General features: G+C 37.0%; 1 protein-coding gene across 1 annotated transcript in view; it reads left to right on the top strand.

Moving 5' to 3' along the window:
* Positions 1-26,551, top strand: part of tusc3 (tumor suppressor candidate 3) — a 95,474-nt gene that overhangs the window by 50,994 nt on the left and 17,929 nt on the right. Inside the window, exons 5-6 of the mRNA XM_084098025.1 lie at positions 4,431-4,571; positions 5,231-5,320. Coding sequence (XP_083954151.1) covers positions 4,431-4,571; positions 5,231-5,320 — 231 coding nt within the window. The remainder of the gene's footprint in view (positions 1-4,430; positions 4,572-5,230; positions 5,321-26,551) is intronic.

Here is a 26,551-nt window from a genome sequence, read left to right as displayed (position 1 = left end):
AAATTTAACAAACTGGGCTGGGATTTTTTTTTATTTCCCAGCATGCTTAGCCGTGACACTTGAAAAGAAGAGTAAATGCTAAAATTAAGTGTTATATGATGTTTTGTTTTGTGCAAGATTAATGTTAAGTGGGAGATTTAATATAGTGTTAATGTTTTGCTATGCTAATTTAGAACAGTTTCTGTTATGTGAGTTTTTGGGGGGTTGACATCATGGAGACGAGTGGACATATGAGCTTGGTTTGAGAACAGATATATGACAATTTTTTGACAAGGTTTTTCCAGCGGCGTCCCCCCCAAGCTTTACTACCAGGATTATTTGCCCTACTATGAGTTTGTTTACCACCGAAATTACTTTGAAGCTGTTATATTAAGGTACAATTCTTGCATAGTGTGCCTTTAACTTTTTTTTTTTCTTTTTTTTTATGTAACTGATTACCTTTTTTCTTTTTCTTTTTTGTCAAATTATTTGGGTTTACAGTGTGGTGTCTTTTGCCTGATGGTTGTTTTTAATCAATTGATTTGCATTCATTAGACTTATACTCATTTGAGAAGCAACTTTTATGAGCAACATTGCAGATGCCAAAATGGGAAGAAATAAATCTCAATACACTTTTTAAAAGTGATAAGTAACATCTTTTCTCCTGTCTCTTGAAAATGCAACCTCTTTATGACCTTTCAAGACACGTTAGCAGTTTTATACATAATAATATAGTGATTGTATAACTGATGCCAAAAGCTTGAAAGTAGGCTATAATTATGTGTCTGATAATCCTACAAGACTGTTTGAGGACAACTATAAACACTCTTTTGATTAAAGGATTTCTTCTGTGTTTTCAATGATTACAGTACAGACTTCTGTAATCCTTACTTTGTTGAATCTGTTTGGAATAGTGAACACCTTCCAGCTTGCTTGGTAAATCTAGCTTTTTGTCAAAGCAATTCTTAAAGAAAAAAAATCAGATCAGTGATGAAATGTGCAAACTGAGAGATTCACAAAGCCTACGAAGTAGAACCGAGCAGCGATTTTATGCGAAGGCAGAGCCAGATACGGGGTCTCGAGGAAATGGAGACAGATAACATCAATTTCCCCATCATGTTAACATAGATTTTCCCTCCAGAGAAGCTCTCATTGAAAAATATCACCGGCACCTTAATGCATTTACAGACGACTGCCTTGGAGCACTGGCACTAATTCAGTTGCCTTATTAAGACTCTACCTCGGTCTCAGCTTTAATATTTTTGAATAAGTCACTTAAGGTATATACATATATCACCTTTAGGGAAGGTCTGAGTTAAATCAGTTGATGAAAAGCTACTTTTTTTAAATGCAGTGCACTGATTTAGAAGCGCTGTGTAGATTTCAGCGGAGATCATATGTCAGTAATGCTCTTCCCTCCATGCAGTTGGACTCATTGGGCCCTATCATACACCTGGCGCAATACAGCAACAAGAGCGACGCAAGTGTTTTGTTTTTTTGCTAGTTTCAGCCCGGCGCAGTTATCATTTTCACGTCCTGCGCCACATTGTTTAAATAGCTAATGCATGTGCGCCTATTTATGCGCCCATGGGCGTGCTGGTCTGAAAACAAGATGTGTTCAGGCGCGTTGTTGGAGCGTTGCTATTTTGAGGCAACTGAAATAGATTTTTTATATTATTTAAAGAGCGCGTTAGTAATATGTGCCTATAGGCGGGTCCACAACGCGCTTACAATCTGCTTATTACACACACAGGGACGCACAGCAGCACACAAACTAGCCAAATATTAAAAATAAAGTTCAGTCAGTCTTTCCGCTTGCAAATTCCGTCATGTAAATAGCAAACCGCCAAGGCGTGAGCGCAACTGTCTTTTAAAGGGAATGGGAGATGAGACTCTGGTTGGTTTATTTCACGTTATGCTCAAAACACACCCATAAACTCATTAAGAGAATAGGGACAACCCTTTTAGACTATGCGCCATGCGCGCCGACCATTTTTCCCGTCGTAAAACAAAAGTGGATTTGGACACACCTAAGTGCAATTGCTCCCTGCGCTTTAGATCATGCTCTTAGATCGCTGAAATAATAAGGCCCATTATCTTTGAGTCAACTCCATTTCACAATTTTGCAGAGGCACTGAAAGACTTTGTGTACTTGTCACGGGTGGACGGAGACGAGGATATAATTCCAAAACAAAGGTTTATTGGTAATTAAACACAGGACGGCAGAACAGGTAGCCTAGCAACACACACTAAATATAACGGAGATCGGACGAAGACTGACAGAACAGACGGAACTTAAATACAAACACAGATAACACTGATTAACAGAACACAGGTGATACAGATGACGATGATTGACTAAACAGGTGATACAATAGAACTGAAAATGACAGTAACCATGGAAACGAAGGAGTGGCGGGAAAAGGAAAGGAACAAAGGAAAACAGGAACAAATCAAAACACAAACTGAAAGTCCAAACATACACTGACACGTGACAGTACTGTGTTTCAAAAGTTTTTTTATTATTATTCTTTTTATAACTGTTCACTAATTTACCATAACTTTTATTTTATTTTATTTTATTTTTTTTTATTTTTATTTTATTTTATTTTATTTTATTTTATTTTATTTTATTTTATTTTATTTTATTTTATTTTATTTTATTTTATTTTATTTTATTTTATTTTATTTTATTTTTTTTTATTTTATTTCTCTGTTTACTAAATTACCATACCATTAGCTAAATTAGCTATTAGTCTTTGTCGGCCTATCTGTGCGCATTGGATCGTTGCTCGTCCACCCCCTGGAGTAGACAGAATTTTTGTTAGATTAATCTGATCTGATTCGGAGGCAGCAGCAGAAGCTGTAGTACACATTTTGAACTTTAAGACCTTGAACGACAGGCACTAAACGTGTTTACAGCCCTCTGGGTCTCGCATCACAACACTCATAAATAGAGCATCCTGAGCGTCCAATGCGTCTTAGACTTACTAGCCCTCTGGGTCTACTTTTGGCCTAAGGCGAAGAAAAGAGTGCAAGAGGGAAGGGAGGGATCGTCAACCTTTGCAGGAATGAATGAATTCAATAGACAATGGCTGTTTGATACCTAAGGCAATTGCCTCGGTGCAGACAGTTAGTGACTTCACATGCAGTGGTTTTGAATGAAGTTTCCTCATCAGGAAAGGTTTCATTGAAAGTAAGATATTCAGACTATAACATACAAATTCTGTTGAAAGCAGTTCAAAAACTGCCATTTACACATTAAAGGCACTTTTTCAAGTTTTACAAACTACCATTGTTTTTAACTATGATGGTGACCAAGGTTGGCCTTGAGAATAACTTGGTCTTGGCCTTTTGAATAACTGTTTGAATTTTCCTTGCTTTTATGTTGTGATTATTTTTATTCCTCTCTATGTAAAGTAATTTGAATTGCCATAATGTATGAAATGTGCTATATAAATAAACTTGCCTTGCCTTGAGATTGCAGTGTTTTAACATTTGAACCCGGGCTTTAATTTCCTCTTCATTGTTTCAGTTTGACGCTTTTTGACCCTGACTTTAGCCTTGTTCATTTCATATGTTTACCAAACTAAGGTTTACTTTTTCATTTTGAAAGTGGAGTGAGGTTTATAGATATTACTTCATTATTTCTCTTGTTTGTCTTAACATGACAGGTATCAGAATACTGTCATCTTCTTTTCATGTTTTTAAAAACCCTATTTTAACAGGCTTGCATTTACCAATTCCTGAGAAAACATCCATCCATCCATCCATCCATCCATCCATCCATCCATCCATCCATCCATCCATCCATCCATCCATCCATCCATCCATCCATCCATCCATCCATCCATCCATCCATCCATCCATCCATCCATCCATCCATCCATCCATCCATCCATCCATCCATCCATCCATCCATCCATCCATCCATTTGTTACTTATTTGTATATTTCTATGTAAATTGCTGTAATCTTTAATGCTGTTGTTGATAATAATAATAATAATAATAATAATAATAATGCTATTACCATACTCTGTCAAGGGTCAACATTTTACTTGTGTTGACAATTCGTATGCTTTATACTACCACTATTGCAATTATAGTCATAACAGGGTCCAAAATTCTCTTTCTTCTTTTTTTTTTTTTTTTTTTGAACAATTTTAAACAATGTTAGAATTGTTAAAATGTTGATGTAATTGTGAATTCTAAAGATGTAATTGTGTGATAAATCAATAAGTATTTAATTTTATTTCTAGGTCCCTTATCAAACACAAACTTCTGTTAGCTTTGACACTGACATGTTAACATCTTAACTTGTTACAGAAAGTCTGTTGCTTCCACTTCATTGCAGCATTCATTGTTCATGGAGCATTGGCATTCAAGTCGTTATTTCTTAAATATAAGGTGTTGGTCAAAAGTTGAAATTTGTTTTGATTTGTTTGTCTAGATTCGGGTGTTCCGGCCACCCAACTACTCGGGTACGATCGCTCTGGCTCTGCTGGTGTCTCTGGTCGGTGGGCTCCTCTACCTGCGCAGAAACAACTTGGAGTTCATCTACAACAAGACTGGCTGGGCCATGGCTGCACTGGTGCCTAATGTTGATTATTTAGCCCTAATTCAAATTAAAATGCTGGAGCCATGCTTTCAGTTAAAAACTGGCCAGATCAAACAACAGTGCATTTCCTGGCAGCAGTACAATGGGCATCTCGCTCTGGCCCTAGAACCGTTCAACTTCAACACTTTTGCTATTGCTTTATAAGGTCCTTTAAAAAAATAAAACCAGCTGACCATGGAGTAAACCTAGATTAAAATTATTTATAGAGTTTTTAAACCATAAAATAGGCCAATTTATTGTATCTAACCCAAGATGATGCAATAAAAACAGAAGACAACAGCTCAAGGGGAAAAAGCATAGTCTTGTTGTGCTTTTTACCACCTGGGGCCCAAATTATGTGCTGTGTCTTGCATAAAAGTTTGATTGAAAGTGTTGTGCTGTCTGTAAATTGTAGAGCTTGGGCTTTATATGTATTCCCCAAAGTCTGAAGGCTGACCTTTACTTCTCTGATGGATAAAGTTTGTTATCCACCATATTGATTATAATGGCAGTTTAAGGGAGTTTTTTTTTTTTTTTTTGCAGACTCCTAGAATGTAATCAATCTTTATCGTTCACTCTTTCTGTTTGTCACTCTCATATCACCATATAACTCACCTAACAAATCTCTCTCTCCCTCTTTTTCTTTTCCTCAGTGTGTGGTGTTTGCCATGACGTCAGGTCAGATGTGGAATCATATCCGTGGTCCTCCGTATGCCCACAAGAACCCTCAAAATGGTCAAGTGGTAAGTGTCTCAGAGTTCCATATGTGTCACACCACTCGTCTAAACCTCTCCAAACTCAGTTTGTGTCTTGACTTGATTTTCTTTGCTTGTGTTTATGCATTAAATGGCTATCTGTTATGTGAAGTTATGTGCATACGAAAAACAAGCTCAAGTTCTTCTTGGTATATGGCCCATCCCGTCAGTTCTCGGGCAATGAATCCTGTGGAATATGAATTCCTACAAAGGGTATAGCCTTCATTCATAAATACAAAATATTGCACTCAGTGTAAATAGAACTGGTTCACAAATAATGTGATGGAGCCAGACAGCACTACGAAAAAATGTGAATTGGATGTCGGAGAAGTGACCTGGATGGTAGAGCACATGGATTGTTTTGGGGTTTTTTTGCACAGAGGACCCGAATTTGAATCCGACTCGTGACATTTTCAGATATAACCATCCCTCCCTCTGCTTTACTCCCTATCCTTTCATGTCTCTCTCAATGTTTCTAGGAATACGAGGCAAAAACAATCTATGAAATAGAGACAATGCAAATACTGTTACTACACTGCTCAAAAAAATAAAGGGAACACTTTTTAATCAGAGAATAGCATCAAGTCAGTTAAACTCCTGGGATATTGATCTGGTCAGTTAAGTAACAGAGGGGGTTGGTAATCAGTTTCAACTGCTTTAGTGTTAATGAAATTAACAGCAGGTGCACTAGATGGGCAACAGTGAGACAACCCCCAAAACAGGAATGGTTTTACAGGTGGAGGCCACTGACATTTTTTCCCTACTCATCTTTTCAGACTGTTTTTCACCAGTTTTGCATTTGGCTAGGGTCAGTGTCACTACTGGTAGCATGAGGCGATACCTGGACCCTACAGAGGTTGCGCAGGCAGTCCAGCTCCTTCAGGATGGCTCATCAATACGTGCCATTGCCAGAAGGTTTGCTGTGTCTCCCAGCACAGTCTCAAGAGCATGGAGGAGATTCCAGGAAGACAGACAGCTACTCTAGGAGAGCTGGACAGGGCCGTAGAAGGTCCTTAACCCATCAGCAGGACCGGTATCTGCTCCTTTGTGCGAGGAGGAACATGATGAGCACTGCCAGAACCCTACAAAATGACCTCCAGCAGGCCACTGGTGTGAATGTCTCTGACCAAACAATCAGAAACAGACTTCATGAGGGTGGCCTGAGGGCCCGACGTCTTCTAGTGGGCCCTGTGCTCACTGCCCAGCACCAGGGAGCTCGATTGGCATTTCCCATTGAACACCAGAATTGGCAGGTCCGCCACTGGTGCCCTGTGGTTTTCACAAATGAGAGCAGGTTCACCCTGAGCACGTGACAGACAGGAAAGGGTCTGGAGAAGCCGTGGAGAATGTTATGCTGCCTGTAACATCGTTCAGCATGACCGGTTTGGTGGTGGGTCAGTGAGGGTCTGGGGAGGCATATCCATGGAGGGACGCACAGACCTCTGCAGGCTAGACAATGGCACCCTGACTGCCATTAGGTATTGGGATGAAATCCTTGGATCCATTGTCAGACCCTATGCTGGTGCAGTGGGTCCTGGGTTCCTCCTGGTGCACAACAATGCCCGGCCTCATGTGGCGAGAGCATGCAGGCAGTTCCTCGAGGATGAAGGAATGATACCATTGAAGGGCCACCACGCTCACCTGACCTACATCCAATAGAACACCTCTGGGACATTGTGTTTCGGTCCATCTGACATCACCTGGTTGCACCTCAGACTGTCCAGGAGCTCAGTGATGTGCTGGTCCAGATCTGGGAGGAAATACCCCAGGACACCATCCGTCGTCTCAGTAGGAGCATGTCCCGACGTTGTCAGGCATGCATACAAGCACTTGGGGGCCATACAAACTACTGAGAACCATTTTGAGTTGCTGCAATGAAATTTCAGCAAAACTGACAAGCCTGCTGCATCATTTTTTCACTTAGATTTCCGGGGTGTCTTTGAATTCAATCCTCTGTAGGTTGATTATTTTCATTTCCATCAAACGATGTGGCATCCTTTCGTTCATAACACATTACCCAGTCCATATTAGTATAGATATCCAGCATGATATTTTTCCCCATTGAGATCTGATGTGTTTTCAAAGTGTTCCTTTAATTTTTTTGAGCAGTGTATTATAATTGTATACTATATATAATTAATACACACACACTGCCTTACATTACCATTCAACTGTTTACTATATAATATATTTAAAAATGTAGTTCATTCCTGTGATGGTAAAACGGAATTCAGCAGACATTATTCCAGTCAACAGTGCTACATGATCCTTCAGAAATCATTCTAATATGCTTATTTATTGTATAATGACATTTATTATTATTATCAATGTGGAAAACATTGTTTTGTGGAAAATGTAATACTTTTTTCAGAATTATTTGGCAAATATAAAGTTCAAATGAACAGCATTTATTTTAATTAAAATTTGTAACATCCAAAAATGTTTAAAAACAGTAATGCGTGTGTGCAAATATTAATATAGTAGGGTTCCTACACAGGTTGGAAAAATATGGATTTTAAAAAGTAATTTCCATGTCTGGATAAGTATGGAAAAAATATTTCCAGATTGCCCCCTATTCAGTTTTCAAAAAATAAATTTATCATAAAGAACAGTGTTTTCTTGGAAAGTTTAGTGACCCATTTAGTGATTGTCAAACATGACTGAATGAATTCAAGGCGCACATTTGCATTACGCAAAACTGTTTGTCCTTACCATAAGCAAGTATCTTTTAAAATTCACAAAGAGAAACCAGCAACAGAGTAAAGAGCAAACAATCATCTAAATCAGACTGTACTTTGCTGTTTGATGATCATGCAACATCAAACCACATTTACAGTATCAAACTGGTATGTCAGAAGTGAATATATGCAGGTTAAGTTATAAAGCATTTTAGGTTTGTATGTAAGTGCATGATATCACTTTGATAAAACCAAAAAAAAAAAAAAACCTGAAAATAATACAGATGACTGTACTATATACCAAATATAGTGCTGAAAATAATGTTGTGTGAACCATTTATGTTAAAATTGGTCTGAAAAATTTACAGAGAGGATTTGAAATTTGAGTCTGGAATTTTGAAATGGAAAATGTGTAGGAACCCTGTTATAGTATCATATTATATTAAATATAGTATGCTAATAGAGCGATGTAACATTAACATTTAGTGTGACTTAATTGTTTATGATTACAAAAAAATGCTTAAAGCCAGCTAGACACAGCACAACAATGGAAAAGAACATATTTCTCGAGGGGTGTGTGTGTGTGTGTTGATTGTTTAAATAATGGACCTTTTTAATATAGCCAAGGCTTGTTGTTAATATGTACCATCCTGTGATATATTTACACAAAAACAATCCACAGCAGCTGTTCTGCATCTACCTCTTATTGGCTTCTAAGTGATCCCTCCAGTCAATAACACAATAAATCTGAAATGATTAAGGCCTTTTAATTATTAAAATATAAATAAGAGGATCAGCTTCTTTCAGTGCATAATCCTTCCCAGTAGCACTTCATCACCGTCCCTCATTAAGCTCCAGACAGGAAGTTGAAGCTGCGTTTCTTCATCTAATAGCCCTCTGAAGCAGAGGTGAAATGAAAATGCTGATGACATGGGGAAATTAAAGTCAGTGAGGTAAGATTGTAATATTTAACCTGTGCTATACAAAATATACCATTAGTGCCATTGTAAAGTTATACCCCCATTGACTCAAGACCTCGATGCAAATTACCTTCCAGAGCCTAATCGACAATTAAAACATTTCCGTATCCAGGAAGAGCTAAAACACGTAGGAATTTCAGAGCAATGCCATATATATATATATATATATATATATATATATATATATATATATATATATATATATATATATATATATATATATATTAGATGGTATTACAGTATTTTTATTTTTTTTAAGTATTTAGTCAATATTACATCATGTCCTTGTCATCAATTTGACACTATTTTACTCTACGGCTCAAACGACATTTAATTGACTCGAATGTATAAGATGACAAAAATGTGTCCGATTTTTCCAGCTCAATGTTTAGCTCAATGTTACAGTTAATCTGCTTTCAGCTCAAGTCAAACCTCAAACATACTGTGATTTATATTATTTAAATCAACTGTAATCTTTCTAGATTGTTGAAATCTGTTTTTGTCATGTGTAGACTAACATTCAAAAGGTTGTGTTCTGTTTTTTTAAAACTTTAACCAATTTAATACATCATTGCTAAATAAAAGTGACAGTAAAGAAAACATTTACACACACATACACACCCTTTGTATATAAATACTGGAGTGATGGCTGCCTGAAAATTCAGATTTACCATAACATGAATAAATTACAGTTGTTTTAAATTGTAATAATATTTCACAATTTTACAGTTTATACTAGTATATATGGGAAACTAGTGCACTATAAGTCGTTTGTTCTTGAGGTCCTTTGGAGCTTAGTCACAAGGTTAAGAAAACCTTTTAAGTAAAATGTGAATAGAAAACATAGTTGCGTGAAAGCCACAGTCAGTGATTTGGTACTTAAAAATTAATTATGAGTAATAGATAATGTACATTCACTCTGTTAATTCTCATAAAATAACCCTAGACACAAAGCATGAAATACAAAACAGAAAATATTGATTTCAGTTCCAATTATTGTTTTATGTCAGCAGACAGGGCAAAGTGCTCCAAGAGACATACAGTGAGGAAAATAAGTATTTGAACACCCTGCTATTTTGCAACTTCTCCCACTTAGAAATCATGGAGGGGTCTGAAATTGTCATCATAGGTGCATGTCCACTGTGAGAGACATAATCTAAAAAAAAAAATCCAGAAATCACAATGTATGATTTTTTAACTATTTATTTGTATGATACAGCTGCAAATAAGTATTTGAACACCTGAGAAAATCAATGTTAATATTTGGTACAGTAGCCTTTGTTTGCAATTACAGAGGTCAAACGTTTCCTGTAGTTTTTCACCAGGTTTGCACACACTGCAGGAGGGATTTTGGCCCACTCCTCCACACAGATCTTCTCTAGATCAGTCAGGTTTCTGGGCTGTCGCTGAGAAACACGGAGTTTGAGCTCCCTCCAAAGATTCTCTATTGGGTTTAGGTCTGGAGACTGGCTAGGCCACGCCAGAACCTTGATATGCTTCTTACAGAGCCACTCCTTGGTTATTCTGCTGTGTGCTTCGGGTCATTGTCATGTTGGAAGACCCAGCCTTGACCCATCTTCAATGCTCTAACTGAGGGAAGGAGGTTGTTCCCCAAAATCTCGCAATACATGGCCCCGGTCATCCTCTCCTTAATACAGTGCAGTCGCCCTGTCCCATGTGCAGAAAAACACCCCCAAAGCATGATGCTACCACCCCCATGCTTCACAGTAGGGATGGTGTTCTTGGGATGGTACTCATCATTCTTCTTCCTCCAAACACGTTTAGTGGAATTATGACCAAAAAGTTCTATTTTGGTCTCATCTTGAACACATGACTTTCTCCCATGACTCCTCTGGATCATCCAAATGGTCATTGGCAAACTTAAGACGGGCCTTGACATGTGCTGGTTTAAGCAGGGGAACCTTCCGTGCCATGCATGATTTCAAACCATGACGTCTTAGTGTATTACCGACAGTAACCTTGGAAATGGTGGTCCCAGCTCTTTTCAGGTCATTGACCAGCTCCTCCCGTGTAGTTCTGGGCTGATTTCTCACCTTTCTTAGGGTCATTGAGACCCCACGAGGTGAGATCTTGCATGGAGCCCCAGTCCGAGGGAGATTGACAGTCATGTTTAGCTTCTTCCATTTTCTAATGATTGCTCCAACAGTGGACCTTTTTTCACCAAGCTGCTTGGCAATTTCCCCGTAGCCCTTTCCAGCCTTGTGGAGGTGTACAATTTTGTCTCTAGTGTCTTTGGACAGCTCTTTGGTCTTGGCCATGTTAGTAGTTGGATTCTTACTGATTGTATGGGGTGGACAGGTGTCTTTATGCAGCTAACGACCTCAAACAGGTGCATCTAATTTAGGATAATAAATGGAGTGGAGGTGGACATTTTAAAGGCAGACTAACAGGTCTTTGAGGGTCAGAATTCTAGCTGATAGACAGGTGTTCAAATACTTATTTGCAGCTGTATCATACAAATAAATAGTTAAAAAATCATATATTGTGATTTCTGGATTTTTTTTTTAGATTATGTCTCTCACAGTGGACATGCACCTACGATGACAATTTCAGACCCCTCCATGATTTCCAAGTGGGAGAACTTGCAAAATAGCAGGGTGTTCAAATACTTATTTTCCTCACTGTATGTAGGTAACTGGTTGGGATGGCAATCAATTGGACAGTTTAGAGACCATTATAAAAACATATTTGACTACAGAGTGCCATGTTTGGCCAATCAGAATCAAGTATTCCAGTCTTGCGATCTTGTCCTGTCCATTTCATGTGGAGATATAAATACATAATTGTACACTTAGTATCAAAAAATGAGGAGCTTCTATAAATAGCTAAGATATCTCCACAAATGCTTGACTTCTCAGAGTATAAAAATCTCAGTCTTTTGGAAAAAGACAGGAATCAAAAAGGCAGAAAACAAACGAGCAGAAAAGCATCTCCGAATGACAATTAAGCCAGAGCCATAGAGGCTAATGTACTATAAATTGTTAAAAAGGCTCATAGTGTGTCTCATTTGTTGTACAGGATTGGATGGTAAATGATGGTTCATTTATTTGGAGGATGTGCTGGTGAAGAGATAATGAGGGGAGGGTGGTGTTGATTCTCTGTGTTATTGTCTTATGACTCTGTTTTTATTTCCTCTTATTCTGAGAATGTGGCCTGAAGACAGCCTTTATGAAATATGCAGGCCTGAACATTGATCCAGAGACATAAACACACTGCTAACAATGCCATGAATCCCATACTCCAGGCACTGAACATCTAGCTCACAACAGGAGAATTTCTGCGGATTGATCTGCGGTCCTTTAATCCCCAAGCTGGACCTGAAGGGGACACTTCTATTAGTGTGAAAGTACAGTGTCAACTCGTTCTTAATACTCCCAAAAATACAAAACTTGAGCAGGCAACGAAAATACCGACACTGATTCTGCAGAACCAATACTGTTTGATAAAATTTTATAGTTATTAAATTTAAATATATATATATATGTATATGTATGTATGTATTATAAATAAAATACCTGTGTAAGAGCTACATCACTGCCCATAAAAGGCTTTTCCAAATGAAACAAAAAGCATTATACATAATAGATTAGTTAAATATGTTAAACAATGAGGCAGGATAATTGTATTCTTATGCATATTGCACAACAATATATATAATTTATTCTGTTACATTTAATTGTGTAATTGTGTACATATTGCATAGATTGCTTTTAATTTTTGTGACTGTTCAGGGTCTTGTGAGTTCATGTCAACAGGAATTTTATGCGATATGACCAAAGCGTACAAGCGAACAATTAGTTATCCATGAGAAAAAAATATTATTCTTTGCTAAAAGGCCTCAGTCGTACACAAAACTATAGCATGTTCTTGAGATAGATTTTTGGTCATCATTTATAGTTGTGCATTGGAGTGTGAAATTAAAAAAAAAAGTGGAAAGAGGTTGTGCGAGAGACAGTGGTTGGGGGAAAAAAACATTACCCTGATTTTCTAAACTAAACGCTACATTTGCATGAAATTATATTTCTCTTGTCAGACTCTGAAAGTGCCATTTCCACATTTTCTCCGGCTTCATCCTGCAGCCCAGAGCAAAACCCATTTAGAGAGTAGAAGGTTGTTTTGATAATGAAGGCATCTGACTGCTTACTGACGAAATGGCGAGGAAATGTGAGGTGAAGCTACGCATCTACTTGTGGTTTCACACCTAGGATAGATCACACACACACAGAGACACCTTGCTGTGTTGATACTCAGGATGAACACGCTCTAGGCCAAAAGAGCTGAACAATTCTCAACATTTCCCTGGTTTTTATACCGTGCTATAAATGAATTTATTTTGTCTTTATTTTTTGGATTTATGGAAATTTTAATAACTATTACAAAATGCCTTTAAGTCAAGGTAAAAGGCACTGAGAGTTATTTGTTATGAGATGCTTTTTAGCCAAAATCAGATAGTGTATCAGTCGAAACAAATGTTCTTTTGATAAAATCAAATGGTTTAGCACATTTTTACCCCAAAGTACTTGTAGTATTCCCACTTGAATGATTGACAATGAGTCATTAGTGAGACTTTTCTCTTTAAAATCATTGTTTCTCCATGATAAAGTAGAAAATCACTTCACACCACTCACTAACACTGGTTTGGAATGTTAACACAGACAAGTTGAGTGATGCGAACTGCTTGACCAATCAAACTTCTGGACCGGAAAGAGGTTAATTCTCTAGTGTTTGGCCTGAACTCTTTTTTTTGTGCTATTAATTCACTTAAAAAGTTTGTCTCTTGAACTTTCTTTGAGGACTTGATCACATATATTCAGTGTTCTCTTTCAAAGTCACCTGAAGATGCCAGTTACTCTGCCCGCATTAGCCTTTAGTTCACCATTTTCATTTCATTTCCCACAATTTGTTAATGAACCCTTGCAGCCTCTCTGTATCTACCAACAGTAAGAGGTAAATCATCTGCCCTTCCCTTCCAGCATGTTGTCACTTTTATTACATCTCGGCAAATATTTTGGCTTTTAGCTTGGACGAAACTTTGCTGGGGAGTCTTTATTAACCGAATTGAACTGTGAACTGAAGCATTAAATAAATATTGCACTCGAGGCAGAGATTTTTCAAGATCTCTTCCTGGCAACTAGGTTTTGCTTTTTGTTTTTGTTTTTTCTGTACTCGCTGATGCAGAGGGAGTGTAGCAATAGAAATGAATCTGTACAGCAAATGGGAGCTTTAATTACAGCTGAAACGAGACCTGCGGAGAATAATAATAAAGAAAGCCAAAAGGAAAATAACAAACAGGAGAAGGAAAGGCAGATTAACTGTGAATTAATCACGTTGACGCCAATATTCCATTTTGCCAGCAGGAGTTTTTATGCTTAACTTTTCTCATTGTATTTGTGACAGCTAATGAATGGTGCATGTAAATAACCACAAAATACTTGTAGTCAAGTTTTTTTCTTTTTCTTTTTTTTTTTTCTAAACAAGCAGCCTCGTTGTGTATTACCTGTTTGGGAGGCAGCATTTTTTTGAGTCTCATTGTTGATTCTCCATTGGTATCAACTGGAGCTGCCAGTCAGATCCAGTCCGGAAGACTCCAGACTGTCTGCCACTGTGACCTCTCACAGCTGGTCAGTTTCCAACAAAACTTTTTTCTTTGTTGACATTCATCCGTTTCCATGTGTCGTCTATTTGTATCCAGCGCATGGTGTGGTCGATAGGTGGTCTATTTATACAGGAAGCTGTTATTTTGAGGCATTGTAAAGATGTGTACATATTGCTACAAAATAAGCTACAATATATATTTTTTTTTTCGCCACTAGGGGTCGCTAACCTCTTACAATAACAAAGGTGTAGGTTGATGACGCATAAGCGGAATTATGGAAATTGTCATCATGCCAAAGGATCTAATAATGTTTATGGATGAGTGAATACATTGATGTTTTTAACATGACTGTGGTATGAAGCATAGCATGATTGCTAATAACAGAGACAGATATCAGCGCCACACGAGAGTCCCGTGGATATAAACGAATAAGGACATTTCTTTCTACCGAACGAACCGCAAGTGCTGAATTAATACTCACACAGGTCAGTTTATTTGACGAATGAAACTTGTGAGGTAACGCAGCGCTGTTTCACTTGGTCTACACTATCACACTAAACTGCACAAGTTATAATGTTATTCTATGTGTTAGTTTGTGTGCTGTATGAGACTAGCAGTAAGCTAGATCAACATTAAAATAACATACTGATCATGTTCTAACATTTCATCATGTTGAGCTATATAACATTGATTAGTTTTATGTACATTTGCTCACCTCTACTCTGTCAAGTCGAAGTTTGTCACGGACGTGGAGTGCTCAGCATCTCGAAAACGCCACACTGATATTGATCCTCGTTTTAGTTCTCCTTTTGTCCCAAAGTCTGCTTGCCATGATCCATAATGTTTGAATGAAACAACAACAGCGTGAGCGTGCCGCTAGACGTAACGCAGTTGTCCACGTCTGTCGCCATATGTTACTATGGCAGTACGGGCAGAAACCAGGGATAACGCGATAAATGTCATTGACAGGCGACAAGTGAACAGGGACGAACCATTATTTAAAATTTCTCTGAAATTAAAAATATTTGTGAACTTTGGGAACTTTTGGGATATTGTAAGTACACAACTGCAGGAAATATATGTGATAAGTGATTTTTGGATATTTTATTACAAAATTCTTACATATTGTATTAATGTATGCAGTTAGTAAATATAGATAAAGGAATAATTTACTTTAAAATTAAAATTCTGTCATCATTTACTCACCCTCGAGTTGTTTTAAACCTTTATGAATTTCTTTCTTCTGCTGAACACAAAATAAGATATTTTGAAGAATGTCGGTAACCAGACAGTTGATGGACCCCATTGACTTCCATAGTATTTTTTTTTTCCTACTATGGAAGTCAGTGGGGTCCATCAAATGTCTGGTTACCGACATTCTTCAAAATATCTTATTTTAAAGGAATAATCATATCAAAGTTCAATAAAAGTTAAAGGGTTAGTTCACCCAAAAATTACAATTCTGTCATTAATTACTCACCCTTTTGTCATTCCACATCCTTAAGACCTTTGTTCATCGTCAGAACACAAATGAAGATATTTTTAATTTAAAACATCCGAGAGGTTTCTGTCCCTCCATAGAGATCTAACACAACTGCCACATTCAAGGTCCAGAACGGTAGGAAAGACATCATTAAAGTAACTGTGGTTTAACCTAAATTTTATGAAGCGACGCGAGTGCTTTGTTTGCACAAAAAACATAATTTACCACTTTATTTACAAAATAATATTATCCAAATCGTGTTCACACAACAATGTCAGCTCTCACGTCAACACAACACGCATGCATCGTGGTGCTCTCTTGAACATGCTTTGCAGATCAATATTTTCGTAAATAAAGTTAAATTACCACTGGAGTCACATGGATTACTTCAACGATGTCTTTCCTATCGTTCTGGGCCTTGAATGTGGTAGTCTCTGGAGGGACAGAAAGCTCTCAGATTTCATTAAAAAATATCTTCTTTTGTGTTTTTAGGATGAACGTAGAACAACACGAGGGTGAGTAATTAATGACATAATTTAAATTTTTGGGTGAACTAACCCTTTAAGCTTAGTCAACAGCACTGGTGGCTATAACGTTGATCACTACAAATATTCATTTTGACTTATCTCTCATTTTCTTTAAAACTGCAAAGATATGAGTCCCAATGAGTGGCAGTGAATGAGGTCAATCCATAAACATCAAAGTACTCACTGATTCATAAAACGTAAACAATATGCATGTTAATATGATTTTTACGTGATAAAAAAATGCTTGCAAATCTTTTGTGTGTGAAATCATTTCCAATTTTACAATTTCATATGCCACAACAATGCACACCTAAAACACTAAAATGACTGTTCAAATTACAAGAACAACTTTACAGCTCAAATAATAGTTTATAATAGTTTTAACATGAGAATTAATGTAAGTGCTTTTATTCAATTATAAGCTTCACATTTATGCTTTTTAAAGCCTCCAAAAGTGCATCCCATTTTTACTTTTGTTTTACAGGAAATTTGAGCATAACTTATACTGAACCCGGAGTATTTATTTAAGTCATTCCTTTAACCTACACCTTTTTATGTAACATGTTTAAAAAATTGACTTATTATTATGCTTTGTGTCCCCATAAGGTGTAGTTATGGTATGTACCAGCAGAGGCACTCTACCAGCCAAAGCTCATATAAGTTATATTTGTCCAATAAGTGATAGTTAAAATATTTAAAATGGTTTATTAGTTTCAATAATTAGCTCACATCATAATCAATGATTATAAAGCAGTGAAGTAATTAAGCTTTTAGCTGTAGTATTCCGGGAATGACTGATTTGTTTCTGTCTAACCCAGATGCCTCAGCTGGTCTGAGCGTTTAATGGCTTGTCCTATATGATGAAATCAGCACCCTCTCATCCTGTCTAGGAGTACCTGTCTTTCTCCGTGCAGAGCAACTCTTTCCAGAGCTTGTTAGGCACCACACGGTTGTGCTGAAGGGTTGCCGTTGGCTGCTGGAGTTTTCGGTATCCCCCTGTCCATAAGCTTGAGAATTCTTTTGACAGGCTTGAAAACTCTTTCTCTAACTTGAGCTGGCAGCCTTATTTTACACACTCTGAAAGGCTGTTTGCCCTGCCACATCCAACTGGACTGAAAATAGTGGAGAAAGAACAGCTGAGTGTGTTTACAAGTGTTTTGAATATCCTGATTATGTGTTTTGATTATGTAAGAATCGGCCTGTGTTGAAGGGTGTAGATGCATTCTTCAGAAAGTGCTCGCTTTGTGCTTGAAGCGCAAATGTATCACAGTGCATTGATCTGGCAATGAAAATTAAATAAATAGGTAATGAAGATTAATAATAGATTTTATTTATTACTTAATACTTAATGTATTAAACATCGATTTATCCAAAATATAATTTTGACCTATATTCAGTAAAATGTAGATTTGTAATCTATTATGACCTTTTTATGTTTTTTTACGCATATTTTTTAGAATAATTATGAATCATGCCCAAATAGTTCAAGTCAATAATCAAATTGTGACAGAATTTCAGATTTTGATCCATTGCCTTATTTAAACTAGTTTTCTCAATAATAAGAAGAAAACATTATTTTATTATTATTAAAATTATTAGAATTATTATTATATAAATGTTCCAAAATGACAAAAGAATTTAAAATTGTCCATACAATTCATGCACTTTGTTCTAAATCATCTGAAGTCACATGATAGTGAAAGACAAAAGATTGCATGATTTGATATCCGACCTTGTTCTCATTAACTATGTTTCCAACTTATTTTTATGCACATTTTGGAATATTGCATAAACAAATTGCCGGAAGGAAATACCAAGATGCGCATAAATTCTAAACGTGCATAAAAAGACGTAATCGCTCAATTGGTGCGTATAAATTTTTTGATCCGATAAGAAGACATGCACATAAATTACGATGGAAACACATTTACTGATTAAATCGTTTGATGCACAACAAAAAAACTGACTTTTCCTCAGCAGTGGATGTGATTGTGTAACTGGACTAACCAGTGGACCGATTAATGCACAGCATCACAAATGTTGATTTGATCATTCTGAAATGCATGAGCCAAAGTCTGTCATCAGAATGATTCGGTGTAATGACGACCTCCCAGAAGTGTCTCGGGTGATTGCGTTCCCAAATGCCAGCCATCCGAACGCAAGATAACACATGGGATGAAAACGCTGCTTTATTTGCCAATGTTTTATGCTATATTCCAATTTTGCGCATAAGTTAAATTGACAACTTTGGATGCAAACATAGCTATTGGTGCAATGTGCATGAATCATTATCAGGATTTGGATATCATAATTAATCAGTTGATCCAGGTTTTAATGTTTCATTCACAAACTAGACTGATCCAGTTCTTCAGAATTCACCTTTTTGTTCAACATAAGAAAAAGTCAAACAGGTTTTGAATGAAATGTGGGCAAGTAAATTATTACAGAATGTGTATGTAATTTTTTTTTGTACATTCAGTTTGAAAGATTGTCAAAGCAAATATTTCAACCCGATCTCACGCCAATTCGTATGAATTTTACGAGGTGGCTAATTCGACCACATTCGTACGAACTAGTGTGATTTTTGCTAAATCATGCATATTTTACGAGTTGCCCAATTCGTACGAATGACCTACCCCTGACCCCGCCCCTAAATCTACCCATCACGTGGGTTTAGACAAATCATACAAATTCGTACGAGTGAGGTCGTGCGAATTCGTACGAATTAGCCACCTTTTACTCACTCGTACGAATTGGTCGTGAAATAGCATTGAATATTTACACCCCTATAAGTACTGATTCCGTTCCCTTCATAGTGTGCGGCTGGTTCTCTGGCTGTCGGCCAGCCTGTATCCAAGTGCCTCTCAGAGCTGCCCGCTGATGAGCTGGCGCTCCAGACAAATTGATCTGAATCAAAACCACTCCAACCCAAAAAGAGTGCTCATTTCAAGGGAGAGATGTCTACCATTCACACAGAACCGTTTGAAACGCAATACACACGAAAGGATGCGGTGTACTCTTAATTGGGAAATGTCTTGGATCGAACAGTTTTGCACTTATACGCCGATTATAAGATCTAAGTCAACGCATTAAATCCACCATCAACATTATACACCCAACCCCAGTCTTTTAAAACCAGACTAAAACTCATTGGAAGGAGTGACAGGCCTCAGGGGGACTAAAGTCATGGTGATGCCAACACTGAGCCACTGCAGGGCCAGCGCATCGTCAGCAATTGAGTGAGTGGAGACGTAATGCTTGATGACAGTGTAGTGGGGTAATGAAAGGTTGCTCCCACACAGAGTAAAAATTCAATCTGCCAGCAGAAACCGCAAAAATTCCTCAAAAGCCTGATAGATGCTCCCAGCTACGTACTGCGCATTCAAACCTGAGTGACTGGATTTTTGCTTCCTAGCAAGTGCTCCTTTTAATGTGGTTTTATGATGAAACACTGACGGAAGAAAATGGCCACTGCGCTTGAACGAATGCTTCGGTTGTTGGCACGATTTAAGCAATGTTACAAAACTGATGATGCATGAAATAAATACCTTGACCTTTTTGGGGGCTATTTTGCAAACAAAACACACGCACACACACACACACACACAAAAAGCAAGGACTCAACTGCCTATGTAAGGGCTCTTTAGCTGGCTGCCCACGGCCAAACATGGCCCGTCAATCATTTTTATACAGCTTTCCGATTGATTTTGATAATCGCTGGAGTGCCTGATACACCAGGGTGTACTTTGCGCAAATCTTAGCGATGGATCGTCCATATTCAGAGTGCTTTTAAGCTTTTTCTGCCCACAGTTCAGCTATAGTGTCTTAGGCATGAACTTGAAGTATTAAATTTCTGTCCTGTTTTATCCAATAAAATGTATCTAAATAGGTTTTGTCTTCTCCAGCCAAAATGATGACAGTGTCTTATTCGTTACAGGAAAAAAAAAGTGATAAAAAGTAAAAAATAAATTTAAAAAAATCAGCTCTTCTTAAGTATAAAATGAGAGTTCTATGTCAGTGGCGACTGGTGGGTTTTAAAATAGAGGCAGAAATGTATGGAGCGAATTATGTTCCATAATTAAACAAACAAATCCAGCATTTTGCAAAGAAACTCGATCTACTTCGCAAAGGAAAACTCAACTTGCAAACAAACTCGATCTGCTTTGCAATGGAAAACTCGACTCGCAAACAAACAGAAAGCAGTGTGCAAGTACAAAGGTCAGTTTGAGTGAAAATGCAGTGGAGTAACAAATATGTATTGTGTTTTACAAATATAAATAAATGAGCCGAGATAATACTTCACAAATAAATACAAACCATCCTACAAATTGCATGTAACCTTTGAACAAATACCAAATCTAGTGCATAAAAATGCATATCTGTCTGTTATGATTGTGTGACACTTGGCTTTTTATGAGATCTCTCGGCTCGTTTTTCTCACAAATATGTCCAGGCAGATTTTCAGTGGTGATTGTCTATTTATAATTATTTTTATTTTATTTTATCAACGGAGGCTATTTTTATTTATTTTTTTAACCAACGCTGCGTTTGAAATCACAGTCTCTTGAGTAGGTATTTATTTGGAATAAGTACTTACATTGTGACTGCTAAAAAAGTATGTTCTATAGTATGAATGTGTGTAGTATGTAAATAATCCGGACGTACTACATTCGCCATGTTGTCATTATCATGTGACCTACCAGCGTCAGTTGCGTCGCATCATTGTCATTCATAAATCCTCTCCCGTGGCCTCATGGGATAGTAAAGTGTCCATCGTGTGCGCACTTCAGAATCTCACCGGAAGTAGTAGGTCATCCGGGTACCTTTTCCCTACTCTTTAATGAGTACTGTGAATTCCGACATACTACTCTTGTCACATACTGTTTTTCACCTACTATATAGTAGGGAAGTATGCGATTTCGGATGCAGCCCAAGTCTCATTTGCTCCCCCTGCATTTCTCTCCGTCAGACTCGCTTTAGCAGTTTAATTATATCAGTAGATTTGGCTTGTTCAGGAAAGACCAGCGGTGGTTCCGACTTCTTCAGTAATATTTTATTGTGTTACAGTGGTGAAATTACAAACAAGAAATACTTATTCTGAAACATGAAATTAAATGAATAACTGGGAACATTAAATTGTCCTTCTCCCATTTTCACTTCAATTTTTTGGTAGGCTGTGCCTCCCCTGACGAGCTGCCACTGTTCAATAGTTTGCAGGTGGTGAGAATTTTCTTTTTTTATTTACATTTTTGAAGGTCTCTTATGCTCACCAAGGCATCAAAATCCAGAGAAACAGTAATATTGTTACAATTCAAACTAACTAAGATCTTAGAATTATTTATTTATTTGATTTTAATTAATTAAAAGTAAATCCAGTTTTCAGGTCTCTCCTTTTAAATTAATTTTATAAAGCTTAAATTGAATACCCCTGACTATTTTTAATGTAAACAGACACAGCATTAAGTGTGTTCATTCTGTTTTTCATGTTAACATTTTACTTCCAGGTGAAGGTCTAATAATTAATTAGTTAGACCTCTAATAATAGTTGTGATGAGTAAGGTTAGGGTAAGCGGCTAGAGATTGCATTGTGTCAATGAATGTCCTCATAAAGATAGATGTACAAGAGAGAGAGAGAGTGTGTGTGTGTGTGTGTGTGTGTGTGTGTGTGTGTGTGTGTGTGTGTGTGTGTGTGTGTGTGTGTGTGTGTGTGTGTGTGTGTGTGTGTGTGTGTGTGTGTGTGTGTGTGTGTGTGTGTGTGTGTGTGTGTGTGTGTGTGTTGCAAATGCTCATTGGCGTCATTAAAAAATAGACAGAAAATTAATGGGTTCTTTTTTTAAATTTGCTGAACTTCCTCCGTAAGCAGTAATGTATAATTAATATCCCACTTGTGCTCTAAAACCAAAACTATATTTTTTTTACCTACTATATGTTCTCTTTCTCTTTCTCTCTCTTTCTCTCTCTCTCTCTCTCTCTACCCACTTTTCTGCTTTGTTGACTTTTCATTTATCTCCATCACTGACTCATTCTTTTGACCTTTAATAGTGAAGCCTTAAAACAGTGAGGGAAAAAAAACAGGAACAAATGATTTGCAAAGGTTACTACATCAAAACTATTAGGTGACTGTACATCCCTGAAACAGAAAATTTGTCTTTTGCAGTTTAAAATAACACATCACTTATATTACATCAATTAAGTGTGAAATTTAACAGTTTAAACAGTTTTGGCTTTCTCCAAAACCTACAGTGTACAAGGGGCTGAAAAACAAGAATGTCATACATTTTTACTTGGGAAAAGAAATGGATTTATCATTGAAGCTCAAGACAAAAGTATCCATAACGGCTTCATGTTATGCTATGAAGTTCAGTTCAACACCCCAAAGAAATGTTGAAATCAGTTTTGTTCAACATCCAGTCAGACATGATTGTCTCTAACCGTCAGTCTCCAAATGTATAATCCTGAATCCTGAATAAATTCATGGTCTCTCATAGATTTGTATCCCTAAATGAATAATCACACATATATTCATTGTTCAATTATAGTGCTGAACATTGAACTTATTCCTCCCTACTCGCACTTAGCTGCAGCTATTTTCCCTGTCTAAGGAAAGAGAACACATACTGTAATTCTCAATTCATCAGATCAATTGGAAGGGCCACCGAGAATATTACGGTATTTTTCATTGCGACTATTGTGCACAACCGAATTTATGTCATTGCGCTAATGTGCTATGCATGTTCCTCTGGGTTTTTGAGTAAGAGCTTTGCGTTGTTTCACAGATTGAAAGCAGCATTAAAATAAGCCATTCAAGTGGAAAATGATGTAGTGTTGTTTATTGGAAACAGTTGCATGGGTCGTGGTTTACTACTGGTATTATGTCGCTGATTATGAGAAAAACTGTAAAACGGCATCAATATTATTTGAGCTAGATAAATCGCTTTTCAATAAGAGAACTTCAAAGTGGGCTCAGATGAAACTCCATGCAAATCAAAGTGATTGCTGGGACAATTTTGAACCATTCTGCAAAGGAAGATTCATGCTGCGGGGTGTCTTGAGGAGTTTGGCATTCTAATGATCCGTCCTGATTTGAAAATTCCATATGCAGAATTCAGAGCATTTTATCTGGAGTTGGGATCAAACTTCTCTGCATCTCCACATGTACTGCTGGGAGCCTGAAACTCTAGAAGTTTAATCTGAGCTCTAATTATGCATATTTTGACTTCTTATAGATTAAGTTTGCGTGGGATGTGGCAAAATGTATAAACTTTCACTGTGATTAAAGGAACAGTTCACCCAAAAATGAAAATTGTGTAATGATTTACTCGCCAGCATGTCGTTCCAAACCTGTATGACTTAATTTCTTCTGTGGAACACAAAAGAAGTCTTTAAAAAATTGTCAAGAATGGTGCTGGTTATTGTTTTCCATGAATGTACAATGAATGGAGACTTTTTGAGCTTCAATAAGGACACAGAAGCAACATATAAATGGTTCATATTACATGCGTGCTATTTTCCGGTTCATCTGAAACCATACGATAACTTTAGGTAAGGACTAATCTGAAATTTAAGTCGATGTTCAGTGAAAATCTTGACATCTACTCCAGTTCTTCTCGGCGTGTTCATGATGAGTAAAGTAGCGATGAACAAATCATTCTTTAGTCGAATATTTTGGAGTGAGTCAGGTGATTCAGCTTACTGAATTAATTCGTTCTGAACAATTCATTCATAAATTGTGCCAATCTGCTTCTCAAGTTCTGACTCAATTATCTGGATGCAGCAGTTAATATCTAATATGAGAGTTAAAGTTTTAGTGATAAGCATCAAAGAATCAAAGCCTCAGAAAAAAAAATATTTAAAAAAATGGAATGATTAAAGAAATAAATGAAGTCATACAGTTTTATATTGACATGAATTTGAGTAAATAATGACAATTTTCTCCCATATTTTTAGTAAATCTTTTTAAGTACTCTGGTCACATAGTCATCCATGTTATCTGCTCGGTCTGAATGAATAGAAAAATAATAGTAATTCAAAATGCTAGAGCTATTATTATTATAAACTCGATTTTTTTTGCAAGCTAGTCACAATAGTGCTTTAGATGAGAATTCTGGGAAACCATCCTCTCAAGAACGCAACAGAGGAAGATAAAGAAGAATGAAGTAAACTGTCACTTTTTCATGCCTTCAACCACAATAGTACGGCTGCTGATTCATTCTCCGGGTGGCACTACTGTCTGTTGTTCTCTGGAGGAAATTAGTGGCATTATTGAGAATCCAGTATACCATTAAACCGTTATTGAAGTGTCCCCAGGCATTTCGACTGAGTTTCTGTCTTTGAATTTCAAGGCTAAACCAAATGGCTCACTATAGAGATATAGTCTCATATTCTTTCATATGTGTTGGTTTGTATATGTGAAACCAAAGAAAGGTTTAAGGGTGGTTCCTCCTTTATATTCTATTACATTTATACTCTCAGCACATTTTTAACAACTTTTAATTTGCTTCACACCACCAACGTTAATGTGTTTGTAGGCTAATGTATACTGACCTCATACTAAGTGAAATTATTAATGAAAAACTCACATGCCATACGTGAATACACTGATATTATTTCATGTTTTATATTTAATGTTCTTTCTTTTTTGGTGTGAAAAATATGCCGCCTTCGTGATGAGTCGGATATTTGTACGTTTGTTTTATTTTGCTAATTGAACCGATGATAAATTCAAAACAAGTGTAATGATTTAATTCTAGTGAATTGTTCACATTTGCATGTTTTAAAACTTCAAAAGCCAGGACGTTCATTTAACAGACGGTGCACTTTTTAAAGTGTAGGAGTAGAATTTTAGCATGAGTCAAAAATAATGTATTTTGAAAACAAATGCATGTAGGCGGCTGTAATGATCATATTCAGTCATGTATGCTCCTACACAGAGCACTAAATATGATGTTTGATGGTTCATTGGATGGTGACGTCAGTCTGACTGTAAAGTAGACATCTGTAACCCTAGTGCACCATGGGTACGTTGGATCGCCTCTTTAGAGCATTGCCTCAAAGCCCAGAGCAGAAGTCAACTCTGAATAAATGAACAGTATGCTGAGGATATATCTGCCCACACAATGACACCAACACTTGTCCTCACAACTACTGATTCTCTCACTTGTTTTATTACACCTCTTTATTCATTCCTCTGTATTTAAATCTCTTTTGTTCACTTCATTAACTATGTGTTTATGTGTGGTTAATCAAGCTTTTGTTTTGTTGTTAGCAGGCACCAAATTAACTTACAAATGTCATATTGTCTGTCAAGCGAAAACCTCGTCTCTCTATAGGTAGTAATTTTTTAGTGTTATTTTTATTTATTTATTATAAACCATTACTTTTGGTCACCCTTTATGTCTGTCTTTGGGTTTCGCAAATATTTAACCAATGAAAAGGATTAAACAGAGCTTGTGACTAAACCTTGTAACTCCATTGGATCATCAAACTGTTGGTAAAACCTCATAATTCTGCCGCGTCACTATCTTGAATGAAGTGCGACATGCATTTTGGACCGTCTCTGCTTGTTTGCAACGCAAGAGTTGATAAATAACTGGTTGTTTGAATAAGTACAGCGTTTTCTATACTCAAGAAACACTATATAAAGGCTAATGTTTTATGTATTTGAGGAATGGAGAAGAGTGTCTTAGTCTAGCATTTGTCATAGAGTCATGATCAATAAGGTTTTAAATAGCCTGTGCGAAGCACTTAATTTTTTATAACATGGGATTTGAGCCAGATACAGAGAAAAAACTGAGCGCCCACATAGCTATTCAGTAAACTTTATAACCTGTAAGTTGATGAAAACATAATGCGATGCACTCACTGCCTCAGATTTGGCCGTTCTAATGGCGGACAAAACGCAATGTTTGGTTCGCTGGTAAAAAAACAAACAAAA

Source organism: Abramis brama (genome assembly GCF_963993115.1).
Source record: "Abramis brama genome assembly, chromosome: 2".
Lineage (NCBI taxonomy): Eukaryota > Metazoa > Chordata > Actinopteri > Cypriniformes > Leuciscidae > Abramis > Abramis brama.
The sequence above is the reverse complement of the archived record's forward strand: the minus strand, read 5'-3'. Positions and strand labels throughout refer to the sequence as shown.